Source organism: Amaranthus tricolor, chromosome 12, assembly GCF_026212465.1.
Source record: "Amaranthus tricolor cultivar Red isolate AtriRed21 chromosome 12, ASM2621246v1, whole genome shotgun sequence".
Classification (NCBI taxonomy): domain Eukaryota; kingdom Viridiplantae; phylum Streptophyta; class Magnoliopsida; order Caryophyllales; family Amaranthaceae; genus Amaranthus; species Amaranthus tricolor.
Genome location: NC_080058.1, coordinates 10118785 through 10130939, shown reverse-complemented (window position 1 = coordinate 10130939; position 12155 = coordinate 10118785). Strand labels below are relative to the sequence as shown.

Genomic DNA, 12155 nt, shown 5'->3' with positions numbered 1-12155 from the left:
ACACTTATTTTCCGATTGAAAAAAAAAAGAGCTACTAGGTTGCACTAACAAGAACCAACCCAGCCTGATGATCTAGTGGTGATAAGAGGAAAAAAGATATGGGGTGAGAGAGGCTCGAACTCTCGACCTCAGGATCACTCAGAAGCTATGAGACCTACGCGCTAGCCAACTGCGCCACCACCCCTTTATTTATAATTATGAAAGTTGTGTTAATTGTCTAAAAGAGACTTCACAGTCTTATAATTACAGCATAACAGGCTGACATTATTTTTTTTCAAACATTTTTCACGTGTTATCTTTTTAAATTATTTTACTTCAAATATGTCATGATCTCATATAAGGGAAAAAAATAATTTAATTTGTAAGTAGTAAAAATCAAATTTCTGCTAAAATGGTGAAAGAAAACTCAATGCTTCTTTAGGGAATTAGATCTTAGTCATACACTCATACTCAATTTCGTAACTATCGTAAGTTTTCTTTTTGAATCGGTCATATATGGACTTAGTACACGAAAATTTGAAATAATTAAGTAATTTTAACAAAAGAAATAAAAAAAAAACTTCGGATAAACTTAATTTCAAAAATAAGCGTCTTCATGTCCAAGCCTAAGGTCAGGTATGTTCGCAGTTACTAATAGCGAACAAAAAAAGTTGGTCAAAATTATTTGTTCACAGTTATTAATTGCTAACAAACTAGAGATAATGTCATAATGTTAGATGAGACAAAAAAAATTGGAAAACATGTTGTTAAGCATGACTTTCATTTTTTTGTCCCATCTAACATTATAACATTGTCTCCCTTTTGTTTGCGATTAATAACTGCGAACAAACAATTTTGACTTTTTTTGACCAATTTTTTTGTTATCTGTTAGTAACTGCAAACCTACCTAACCTTAGGCTCGGACATGAAAACATTTATTTTTGAAATTAAGTTTACTGGAAGCTTAACTTTTTTTCTTTTGTTAAAATTACTTATTTGTTTCAAATTTTGCTCAGTACAAAATACCAACCTTTAACTCGTAGAATATAGAATGTGAATTTGAAAGTGTGGCTAGTGAAGTCGCAAGTGAAGAGTATAGACCAATGAAGTGGCACTTAAAAAATAGTGCACAATAATAATATCGTGCACTAAGATCACATTAGACTTATTCTTACTTTGAAAGTGCCCATGCAGTTCTGCAATTCTGGAAATGAGAAATCACTGAGGAGAATAGCAATAGGAACCGAATTGCAGTGTTTATCAAAGATGATCGTATTGTCAATTAGTCATATATGGACAGCCACAAGATGATATTAAACAGGAAATCTTGTCCTTTTACCATAACGCAAACCAAAACCAGAAATATATTTTCAGTACGAGAAACTTAATTAAATGTTTCTGAAGCTTAGAAAGCAAAATTTGATCCAACATGAGTTGAGAAAAAGCCATGATGTTGTCCAAATACATTGATATCGGAAATATAAGCTTAGCACAAATCAAAAACTATGTCTTTTATCACAATATTATAGCATAATACACCCATAACAGTAAAAGGAAAATATATAATAGACAAATTTTCGAAACTTTTATTTTGTGTTTCAAATTGCATTTCCTTATATGGGGCATAATAAAAAATCAAAAGTCAACAACTTGAAGCCTTGCAGAAAGTGCAAGAACACAACTATTTTTTGTGAACTAAACGAAGCAGGCGAACATTAAAAATAAAACAGTTTGCCAACTTCTTTAAGGAGATGCATATTATGATCCTGAAAGTACTTTGGTTAAGGTAGTTTGAATCATTGCAACAGAATCAACAGCCTCCTTTGTGAACCAGCTGAGTCCCACTTTAATCCGGTGCTGGTCAGTCGGTAACCTGGTAAGGTATGCCAGTTTCCTTGCTGCAACAATTGTCACCAATGAATAGCTAGCTATTAACCTAAAAAGACGAGGGCCGACTCATATTTCTAACAAAGCTTAGAGAGGAAAGGTTTACCTGCATGGCCAATGGGTCCTTCCAAGGTTAACCCATCAATGAAGCTAGGGGTAACAGCTGCATCATATCTACCTAACGTCATCATCTCTCCCAGATTCTGAAACCTACAATTCCAAAGAGTATAACTTGTCAAAAATATTTAACGATTTTTTTTGGAGTACCTAGAATTGATAGCCATGGATGAAGAAGAAAGCTTCCCTATAATGGGTCGATTATGAAAGGAATTTCGTTAAATGCGGATAGAATGCATTCAAGACCTAGTGAGCACTTTAATGAATCTCGTGGTTGGAAATTGGAGTCCAATAAAAACAAAGATATGAACTGAGTCATCAAGAATTCAAAAAGAATGTGATAAAAATCTTATTCTTCATGTAATACTAGTAAGAATAGATGTTAATACGTCTTAGTACTCCCTCAATCATCATGCGTATGCTACATCACAACTTTGCACACACGTTAAAAAAATGGTGGGGACGTTGACATTGTGTGAAAATAATTTAAAGAGAGAAAATAAGTGGATAAGAATTAAAAAGAGTGGTGGGGGCATAATTCAAAAAGGAAATATTGCAAAGAAAAACGGACAGATCATATAGAAATTGTGGCATTCTCATGGGGAAAAAGGGAATGTCACTTAGTATCCTAAATCTTATAGTATATTCTTATTTTTTTAGTTAGTTTAGCATAGATTTACAACTATGTTTTCTTAGACATTTGTGTATAGGAATTGATTTCAAGTCAACAGCATTTTTAAATTCCCCATAACTATTAAAAGTTACAGTCTTAACTATTGTATGGTGAAATCAGATGACCCAATGAGCGAATAGTAATGATTAAAGACCACATCCCCTATAGAGAGAACAGATGGAAAAAGAAGGCGTCACTTGAAAAATACTTGTTGTCAAGATATGTTTAAAGATCACTAGATTAAACTTCATATGTCTGAGTGCTGACATCATAACAAGAAATTGAAGAACCGAAGAGAAGATAAATGAAGCTGAGGATTCTTTTGCATTAAACATGCAAGAACATTCTCAAAAAATATATCTACCATTGCAAGACAAGTGCAGACGAAAACAAAAGAGGTATTGCACTGTTTATGGACAATGGCAACCAAGGGCAGACCCAGCTAGTTGCTTGGGGTTGCATGTGCACCCCATCGTTTTTAAAAAAATTAAGAAAGTTGTGCATACTATGTTTCGAAGCCGCAACCACTGGGAGTGCCACACCGCTTGGCCAAAGGAGTTTTTATTAGTTTAATGTTCTTGCCATTAAATAATAGATGGCCAATATCTAATCATTCTTCTTTGATGTCTCACATGATACAGTTGTATCACCGTTCCATCACAATTCAAAATTAGATTATATATTCCCAAAAATTCTAATGTTATTTTGTAATTTCCAATTATAGTTATTTCATATTTGACCTATTTTTATGTAAATTGTAATTTTTAAATTATAAATAAAGATACAGGCATTGTGTAGTTTTATTTTTCACCAATTGCACTATTTGTTGAAGCATATTATAAAGCAATTATATTTACGTCGTGTGTGTTTTGTTAGTGTGCTTTTAGAATTTGCATGTACAATGTGTTTTTAAAATTTTACATTCATAATTGCTAGTTTTGATTTAATGTTTTCTTAAGCAATTGGGTTTTATGTGTTCATATTTTATTATGATTGTTAAAATTTCATAATGAAGCAAATAAAAGACTGAACTTTCAACTTATCAAGTTTGTATGACTCCAAGTTTTTGTTAGTACTTTTGTGTGCATTTGTATTTGTTTGTTTATTTGTTTGCTTAATACTAGATAATGATGGTAAGTTATTTTTATGCAGATTAAAACATGAAAATTGGTATTTTTGCAGGTTACTTGATAACAAAATTATATGATTTTGTTAGAGTCAAATACTTTGTTGTCGGATCTTAAACGATTAAAGGGTTAGTGGAGTTTTGCTTTATTTATGTATTTTTTCTATATCTTATACTTTATCGATGTAATGCAACTATATATGTTTGTTTTGATCGTACGTTAAAATACATACAAATAAGTTGTGCAACCCCATCTTTAAATCCTGGGTCCGCCCCTGATGGCAACAGATGTTATTCTAGAGAAGGCTAATAAATTTTGGCAGGGATAGTTTACTGAATAGTCTAAGGAAGTCGCCAGTTGGAAACACCTGAACATTTGAGCATAAAATACACAAAACAATTATAGTAGACTGAACCTGAAAGGCAGTAGAGGACGATCGTTGATAGCAGCCCATATATTCCAGCCAGCAAAATCTGCTTGTTGGAAAGCTACCTGCAAAGCATGATGGCAAGGGAAATGCTACAATCAAACAACATAGATCAATAATTGACGTGGCCATAATGGAAAATGATGTCACAAAAATCAAATGAATGGAAAAAAGGAATCTTGCAAACTACTACGGTACTACCTGTGCAGTAGAGGGGAGAAGCCTTCCATTGGGGTCTCTCAAAGCAGAGGAATCCCCTAATGCAAATATCCGTGGGTTACCCTTGACCCGAAGGGTTTCATCAGTTTCAGCTTGTCCTCTGTTATTAAGAGGAAGCATATGGGGCTTATCACAAGGTTCCAATTGGGGAAGGCTAGGTTTATTTCCAACAGTCCACAAAACTAAATCTGCTTTCAAGATTTGACTTTGCAGGCCTCTTTCAGCAGGCTGGACTTCCACAATAAGTTCTTCTGCATCATGCTGCACGCCGATATTTCCATCGTCTATTAACTGGTCCAGTTCCTCAACCACTGCAGCTGTATTTACAGATTTGACGAAATACCCCAACATGAGTTGAACATTTCTGTCAGAGAGCACCTAATAGTAAATGCGAATTAATGAGGATTCTGTATTGCCAATAAGAAATCATTACCAAAGATAGAAGCAATGAAAGGAAGTGAGCAACTATGCACCTACCCACTTAACTTCAAGTCTTCAATGCGAAAAAAAAATTAAAGCAGATGGTATAAAATTAAAGCCAAATGTAGAAAGACTAAAAAACTTACTTTCATCGCTTCACTTAAAAAAAAAAAAAAAAAAAAAAAAGAAAAGAAAAAACTTACTTTGAAAGCAGCTTCCCTGTTACCAGGGGGTGCAGATGGGCAGATTGTATTTTCCACATTAATTGCTTGCACAATTCCTTTATCCTTTAATCTTTCCGCTACTGTTGCAGCTAATTCTACTCCAGAGTAACCACACCCTACAACCACTACTCGGATTGGAAGTTCCTTGCCAAAATTCTTCCTCTCTAATGCTTTTAGTTTATTGTTAACTTTCTGCCAAAACAATGATGGGCAAGCTATCAAGACAGTATCAGGACAAAGCATGACGGATCTTGGAAAACCCAAATGGTAGAAATTTTTTAAAATATTCTTTTAGCAAAAATAAAATGATTGCGGACTGCTGACCCCATATTTCGGGATTAAGGTTATAATTACTGTTGTATTACTTAAGCAAAATTGAATATTGATACCTTAAGAATTCTCAACACATTGCACATGTCCCAGGAGCATTGGAAGCAATGACACAGATCATAGATATATTACAGTATTACACAAATAGTTAACCTAGAAAAGGGGGCAGTTCTCATTTTTCATCAATAAGCAACTTATAACTTATACCTTAACCTTATAATAGTTTTATTAGGATTCAAGATATTTATCTTATGGCAATTATTTCTCATCTGTATACAAAGTTATGCTCCATTTTCATGTTGCTGGATTCATCAATCCAGTGATAATAGGCATTGTTTGACGCAACTAAAGCCTCAGTAGCAAAAAGGGCTTCGCAGAGCCATTAAATTCTCTTATAATTCACTTGTGAATCAATTATATTTAAAATTCTTACTTTGCTTTCAATTCCATCAACTATTAGTAATCATGAGGTCTAGGAATGATGGCCTGATGGGTAAAACCCAGGCCGGTATCAAGGTGAGCAGATATTCGTATCAAAGTATCAAATAAATCCCAAAATAATACGATACTAGCTCAAATGACTTACACATGCATCTGCAAAAGTGTTGAATGGAAGAGCATACTCTACGGCCCCAGGGACATTGTCCAGCTTCGGTTCAGCCCCCAGAGCAAGAACCAACCTGGCTGTCCAGGCAAACAAATGGTACTCAGCCTATGCAGCATAAATTTAAACAGCCATAGAAGATTACAGCCAAGATAGGATGACATCTTGGAGAAACTTTATATACACATAATAAAAATACATTATTAGCAACCACAATTTCCTAGAAGGAGAAAGATAAAATACAATTTAAAATTGAATAAATCACATATGAACTATACATAATTGCATACACATAACACAAAAATACGTGAGAAGCTCATTTTTACATCATAATTCAAACAATGTAAAGGACTTATTGCTCTAATAGTCACCACAAGCTGATATGCCAAGTCAAATAATGGCAAAAGGAAAGCACGCTGAAAAGATTAATACCAATCATATTCAATAAGAAGATCACTTTCGAGTTGCACAGTTCCAGCACATGAAGAACTCTGGCCATTACTAGCAGGAACATATGAGGGATGCAGAAGTTTGACCCTGTCTTGGATAAATTGGACATCGGTGTAGGCCAGTAAATCCAAAAATCGGGGAGCTACCTCCCATTCATCAACTTCTGTAATAACCCATAATAAGGAAAGAGTAAATATACGGGGATGATTCATGGAAAACATTACAAGATTAATCATGAAAAACTAAACGAACCTCCAGATAGAAGCTCATAAAGCATCGGCTTGAAAACGAAACGCTCAGACTGATCAATGAGAAGTACCTGGTCCCAGATAAAATAATGTAAACAATATTAGAGCACCATACAAGAAGCTAAGATAAAATAGCTGAATTCACAGATCAGGCCATCATAATCTATTGATGAACTACACCTTCGAGATATTATTCAGAAATTATAGTACATCCAGCAATAAATTTCTGAAATGAAACTGTATAGGACCGACTAATAGTTACTCAACACTCAACTGATATCTTTATTCAGGTGGAATATTGAATACTAGTTTCAGCCCCCAACGGTAACGAGTTATGACATGGAAATCCTTACATATCAGAAAAGGCGATGGCATTTTCCGTTAAAATTGTAATATCCAACTTCACTCTGATGGTGATGACAGATAGATAAAAAAAATAGCTTAAAAACATTTCTCTGTAAATAGATTTTATATTAAAAAAAGCTGAAAACATGTGCTGCATCTGTAACCAGTGTACAAAATTTCCCGAGGCCAACAAATGATGGTCTGAACTCTTAATCTTTGTGTGGCTAACAAGTACACAACATAAACGTGAAGTTTACTTGTCAAAACTTAACATATATCAAGCCAATGGGTTCAGGATAACACTTTAGTTTATAAGAAAGCCAACATTATTCCTAATAATATTTCATCAGAACATATGCAAATTATGAAAAAATGTAAATCAACAAAAGATAAGTTATGGCGACATTTCTCAGTCATTGATCCCTTTAATTTTGGTGCCATGCCATTACCCAATGCCAAGTGGTGGTCACCTAGTCAGGGTTTTGGGGTCGGATAATTGCAATCTTATCCATGTATTACACAAAGTGGCTGTTTCCAATTTAAAGTGAACTTAATATCACCAGCCTGAAAGGATTAAAGAATTCATGTAATATAAAGAAGCTTACTTGGGGTTTTTTTCCATCAGGCCATATAAGAGACTCTAGTCTTAAAGCTGTATATAACCCTCCAAATCCACCACCTACTATGCACACCTTGGGCCTCTGGTCAACAAAGACAGAAAGAGTTAAGGAACTACCAAAAAAAAAAGAGCAAAAATTTGGAAAGCTATTTCTGGGACAGAAATGAATACCAGAGTGCACACACTATATAGTCAAATAACAAAAGAAACTAGCACTCTCCAGATAGAAATTTGAAGAGACAAATCAATAACAAAGAGATGATGCATGAAAATCACCCCAAAGAATTATAAATCATAAAAACAAGCAAAGCAAATGGAACTATAGATTATAGCATGTTGTCTAATAACCCCGCATACAGTGAGACAGGTTCCACATGGAAAGTTTCAAGCATGACCCCTAGGGTATCAATAATAAGTATCAAGGCCAGGTTGGTAAGTATCAGCTGTGGAAAACGTCATCTCTCTGCAAAGAGCAAAGAAATAACTTTTCGAAATTCGCAGAGGAGATTATAATACACAAGTTATTTTGATCTACCAGGTCCTTTTACGGCCAAAATCACTGAAAACAAAAGCTACATAGGCGACACTAGGTCAGAAACATTAAGATAACTCATGGAGTGAATGAGCATGCATTGCATCTATAGTATAAATCAAACCTTTTTGTCTGGCCACATATAATGCTTCAAATCTTGCTCACTTTCAGACAATTCAGCAATACCCCCATTCATTCCTGTATTAGATGAGGCAATGACAGAGAATCCTTTCCTTTGAGAATTTCCATACATGGAAGATTTGATAGCATACCGTCCCGTAAAAATGGGAAAAACCTTATTCAACTGCTTTACATTTCCTGAAAAGAATAAAGTATAGAGAAGCAATCATCATAAAGGTTGAAAAGAAGGAAACCAACATGGTTTCTACTTTCTAGGCTAGATTGAGCAAGTACTAGTGTCCAGATCCCAAACAACTAGATTTCTAAACCAAATTGTGTGATCAACTAATTCATTCATAACATAACAACAAATTCAGCTCATAGTACATAAGAGTTGCACAGGTGCACAATTTTTTGTGGTCAGAATTATGTTGGTACAAGTAAACGCTATAGAGTATAAAAGACACCATGATAAGACACCACATCTAAGAAGAAACATATTCACTGAAGCAACGAGTATAAGCACCTCATTTTGATAGTAAAATCCTTCTTAAATTTATTCCATCAAACTTTTTGATACAAGATCATCCTCCGGTTCGAAAATTCTTCAGAGTTGCTTGACAAGGTGTGACAAAGTGGAAGGTCTTCACAGCCATGGTGGATGTTGAGAATGACGTTCTTGATGTTCATTGATTATCTTTTGTAGAATTCATTAGTCAGTCAAGTCTAAGTCTTAAAACATTTATTTCATCAACAATACATTATCTCCATCAAGTTATTTAAATTTAACAAAAAAAAAGGATTGCATGTGCTTCGAGTAGAATGTCAAATTAGAAGTTACGAGAATTGGACTTTCTAGCTTGTAGTTTAAGTATGTAACTGAAAAAATCAACAACTAAAACTGGAACACACACCTAAGTGGAAGAATATAGGACTATGAATTGATTCAGTTGATAGGAAGGAAAGACCGGATGGCATGCAACAAGCCCAAATCAAGAGAAGGAGTCTGGAAGTGGCGGATGGAGGACCAAAACCCAAATATTAAATTAGTCTAAACAGTTTTTTTTTTTTTTTTTTTTTGAGAGATAGTCTAAACATTGTATTATTAAATGGCAATGACAAGCGCCATTTATCTGGTGAGTCAGACGCACATGATAGTCTCGAATTCATCCAAGTCCACCAGAATTCGAGAATATTAGTCAATCCTATATGGTGCTTAATCAACAATTGATCCTTTTTTTTTGGATCAAGGGTAGCACAGATGAACAAGAAGACAAGTTGAATTAACGTGTGAGGACTACTACTTCCACACGTCATTACCCAATTTAAGCTAGCATTTATTTTACTTTTATTTTTATGTAGACTAGTTAGTTAAATTCAAATTAGTTTCATTTTTAAACACTTATTTTGTTTGCCTATTTAGAGAAGTGTATGAATCAAATAAATACCACGCTTGATTTATTAAAAACTCAAAACCTATGTTCTTCCTTTTGGCTATTCGAACCCTTCAAGATTAGGGTTAACAGCTGAACATAGGCAATTTTGATCTTTGGAAACTTAGGTTAAATTTTGTAGTGCAATTGTATCTTAATGTAGTTTAAGATTTGTTATCCTATCCCTTTACTCACCATTAAAACACAAAATCCTCAGCCTTTATACTCAGACCAAAACCAAAAATCCTCTGATCGCGTTATTCATTTAACTACAAATATAAAATTCCAAAGAATCAAATTTTACCATAAAGCTTCGACCTTTACCTCAAAAAACACCAAAAGATACACCAATCCCAAATCCCCAAACCATCCGACATTCACCAAAGCTATCATCTTTACACACTGATGACTCAGTTTTGTATCACTTCTAACCATTGAACTTCAACATTTCTATAATTTATGTTAGTTTTAGCATTCAATGCTACATGATGTAATTTCTTATAATTCTATTGTACCATTTTCATTCACAAATGTTTTTACAAAAACGTATGATGTACTCCTTAAATTTTCAATCATTAGTGAAACAAGTATGTTCATAATTAATTCTTGATTGTCTTTGACATATTCAAGTTTCATCTAAACCTTGAAGATGAGATGATTTTCTTTTTGAAAACTTAACTTGGCCACTTGAGCACATGGAACAAAAACCACGGTGGTGGATTCGTTTTCGAAAACAACCACGGTATCCCGAATAACAGCAATAACGGAGTAATAATGCAAATTGCGGCTGATGTGGTGTGAAGTTTTGAAAACAAATCACATTAGGGGAGTTTTGAATTTATAATTATATTTTTGTTGTTGAACTACTATCATTATGCAATATTATGCCCAAATCTATTATAATTGCACTATATGAGATACTTTTAGTGGATATTTAATCTATTTATTAGTTAATTATTTTGTTTAACAAAAAAAAATTATGAGTAACTATAATTAAAGTGATCATAATAATTCAAGTTAATGGGTATTAATGAAATTTTAATGGTAGACAAATAACGTTGTAGAGGTGAAATATAATTGTAACGATGAAATAACGGGCATTACACATAACGTAACATTCAACGCGACATTTTGATGGTGAAAATTCATGCACTGCTATATAACAGTATTTAACGTCGCGACAAATCTCAAACATGTTACATAATGAGCGTTACGTGAGGGAGTTTTTTTATCTTGAGAACATTAGAAGTTCAAAAGAATAATTCTAAACTCACTATGGAGTTTCGGATGAAGGAGGTCCATATAAAAACAATAAATGGTGACATAAAGCTTTCGACGATCAACCTAACAATTAGGTTGTGTACATCTGAACCTATATTAGTCCTTTAATGGTAATGAAAAGTTGTTATTATTGTCTCTGTTAATTGTTTTCCCTTGATAATTTTGAACAATTCACCGATATCATAACATAAAGCCAGAAATCAAAATAAGCGTAAAGGGAACTCAAAATTGGCCTTAAAGAATTATCAGCACATCACACAACTACATTCATTCATGTTTATGAATAAAACCTCATCCATGGTAGCTTCTAAAACGTACTCCAACTACATGATCTTAACCAAAAATTAGGTTTTGAAACAACAATTAATAGTTATGATAAATTGCATTACAATAGTATTACACATGAATTGAATGGAAAATAGCATGAAGTGAAGTATAAAGAAGAAACTTACGGCTTAGATAAGGAAGCGTTGCTGTGGCTGACAATGCGAATTGCGACATTGATTATTGAAGAGGTCTTCCTGTTTCCCTTTCTAACTCTGTCGTTTGTTCCAGAAAAAGAGAGAATTGAAGGATTAACTAAGGAGTGGACTGTGGAGCTTGGGTGTTCCTTCGCTACTTGGCCCTTTTGTTTCCACGTTAACTTTACCCTATTTTCATAATCAAACAACTTTTGAAATTTATAAGCTTATTTTAATAGAAAAAAAAACATTAAAAATTAACTTCCTCAAAGATATTTTGATAGAGTCAATAAAATTCAACTTGTTCCTAATCGTTGCTACTAGCTGTAAACAAAGAAGTAAGCGGTCAAATAAAGTGTATATTATTCGTTATTTGTTTAACAATGAATAAGGATATGTTGACATTATTTATCAGTCTTTTATTAACATTTACTAATAGAATACGACCTTAAAATTTAGCGGTTTTTCTTGCAATCACTTCCCGAATGACAAAAATCGTACCACAATTAATATAAGTATTCACCATATTAACAACCACAAATTACAACCAATTTAATACTCAATTTTTATACCAAATAGAAGTTCCATACCATTGACAATTAAAATATAGAACTAAAATTCAAAATAGATGTCAATAAAACCTAGGCTTTAAGGTTTTT

General features: G+C 33.6%; 1 protein-coding gene and 1 non-coding gene across 2 annotated transcripts; both read right to left on the bottom strand.

Moving 5' to 3' along the window:
* Positions 1-99: 99 nt before the first annotated feature.
* TRNAM-CAU (transfer RNA methionine (anticodon CAU)) lies at positions 100-184 on the bottom strand. The gene is given in 2 exon segments: positions 100-135; positions 147-184. It is a non-coding gene; the product is annotated as a tRNA-Met (tRNA).
* A 1229-nt stretch (positions 185-1413) lies between these two features.
* Positions 1414-11685, bottom strand: LOC130828174 (alternative NAD(P)H-ubiquinone oxidoreductase C1, chloroplastic/mitochondrial). The gene is made up of 11 exons (XM_057694011.1): positions 11488-11685; positions 8326-8519; positions 7656-7751; positions 6710-6776; positions 6440-6620; positions 5990-6083; positions 5053-5265; positions 4412-4807; positions 4199-4275; positions 1973-2076; positions 1414-1877 (listed from the first exon to the last, which is right to left on the bottom strand). Exons 1-11 carry the CDS (start codon positions 11534-11536, stop codon positions 1738-1740), a joined length of 1611 nt encoding a protein of 536 aa, XP_057549994.1. The 5' UTR covers positions 11537-11685; the 3' UTR covers positions 1414-1737.
* Between the last annotated feature and the right edge of the window lie 470 nt (positions 11686-12155).

What these genes read in the sequence shown, in the direction of transcription:
- LOC130828174 (XM_057694011.1), bottom strand. Translation starts at nt 11,536, where the DNA reads ATGTCGCAATTCGCATTGTCAGCCACAGCAACGCTTCCTTATCTAAGC. An exon ending in ATATGTGGCCAGACAAAAAG is followed by an intron (nt 7,752 to 8,325) that starts GTTTGATTTATA and finishes TTTGTTGACCAG; the next exon opens with AGGCCCAAGGTGTGCATAGT. An exon ending in CTTCTTATTGAATATGATTG is followed by an intron (nt 6,084 to 6,439) that starts GTATTAATCTTT and finishes CTGGACAGCCAG; the next exon opens with GTTGGTTCTTGCTCTGGGGG.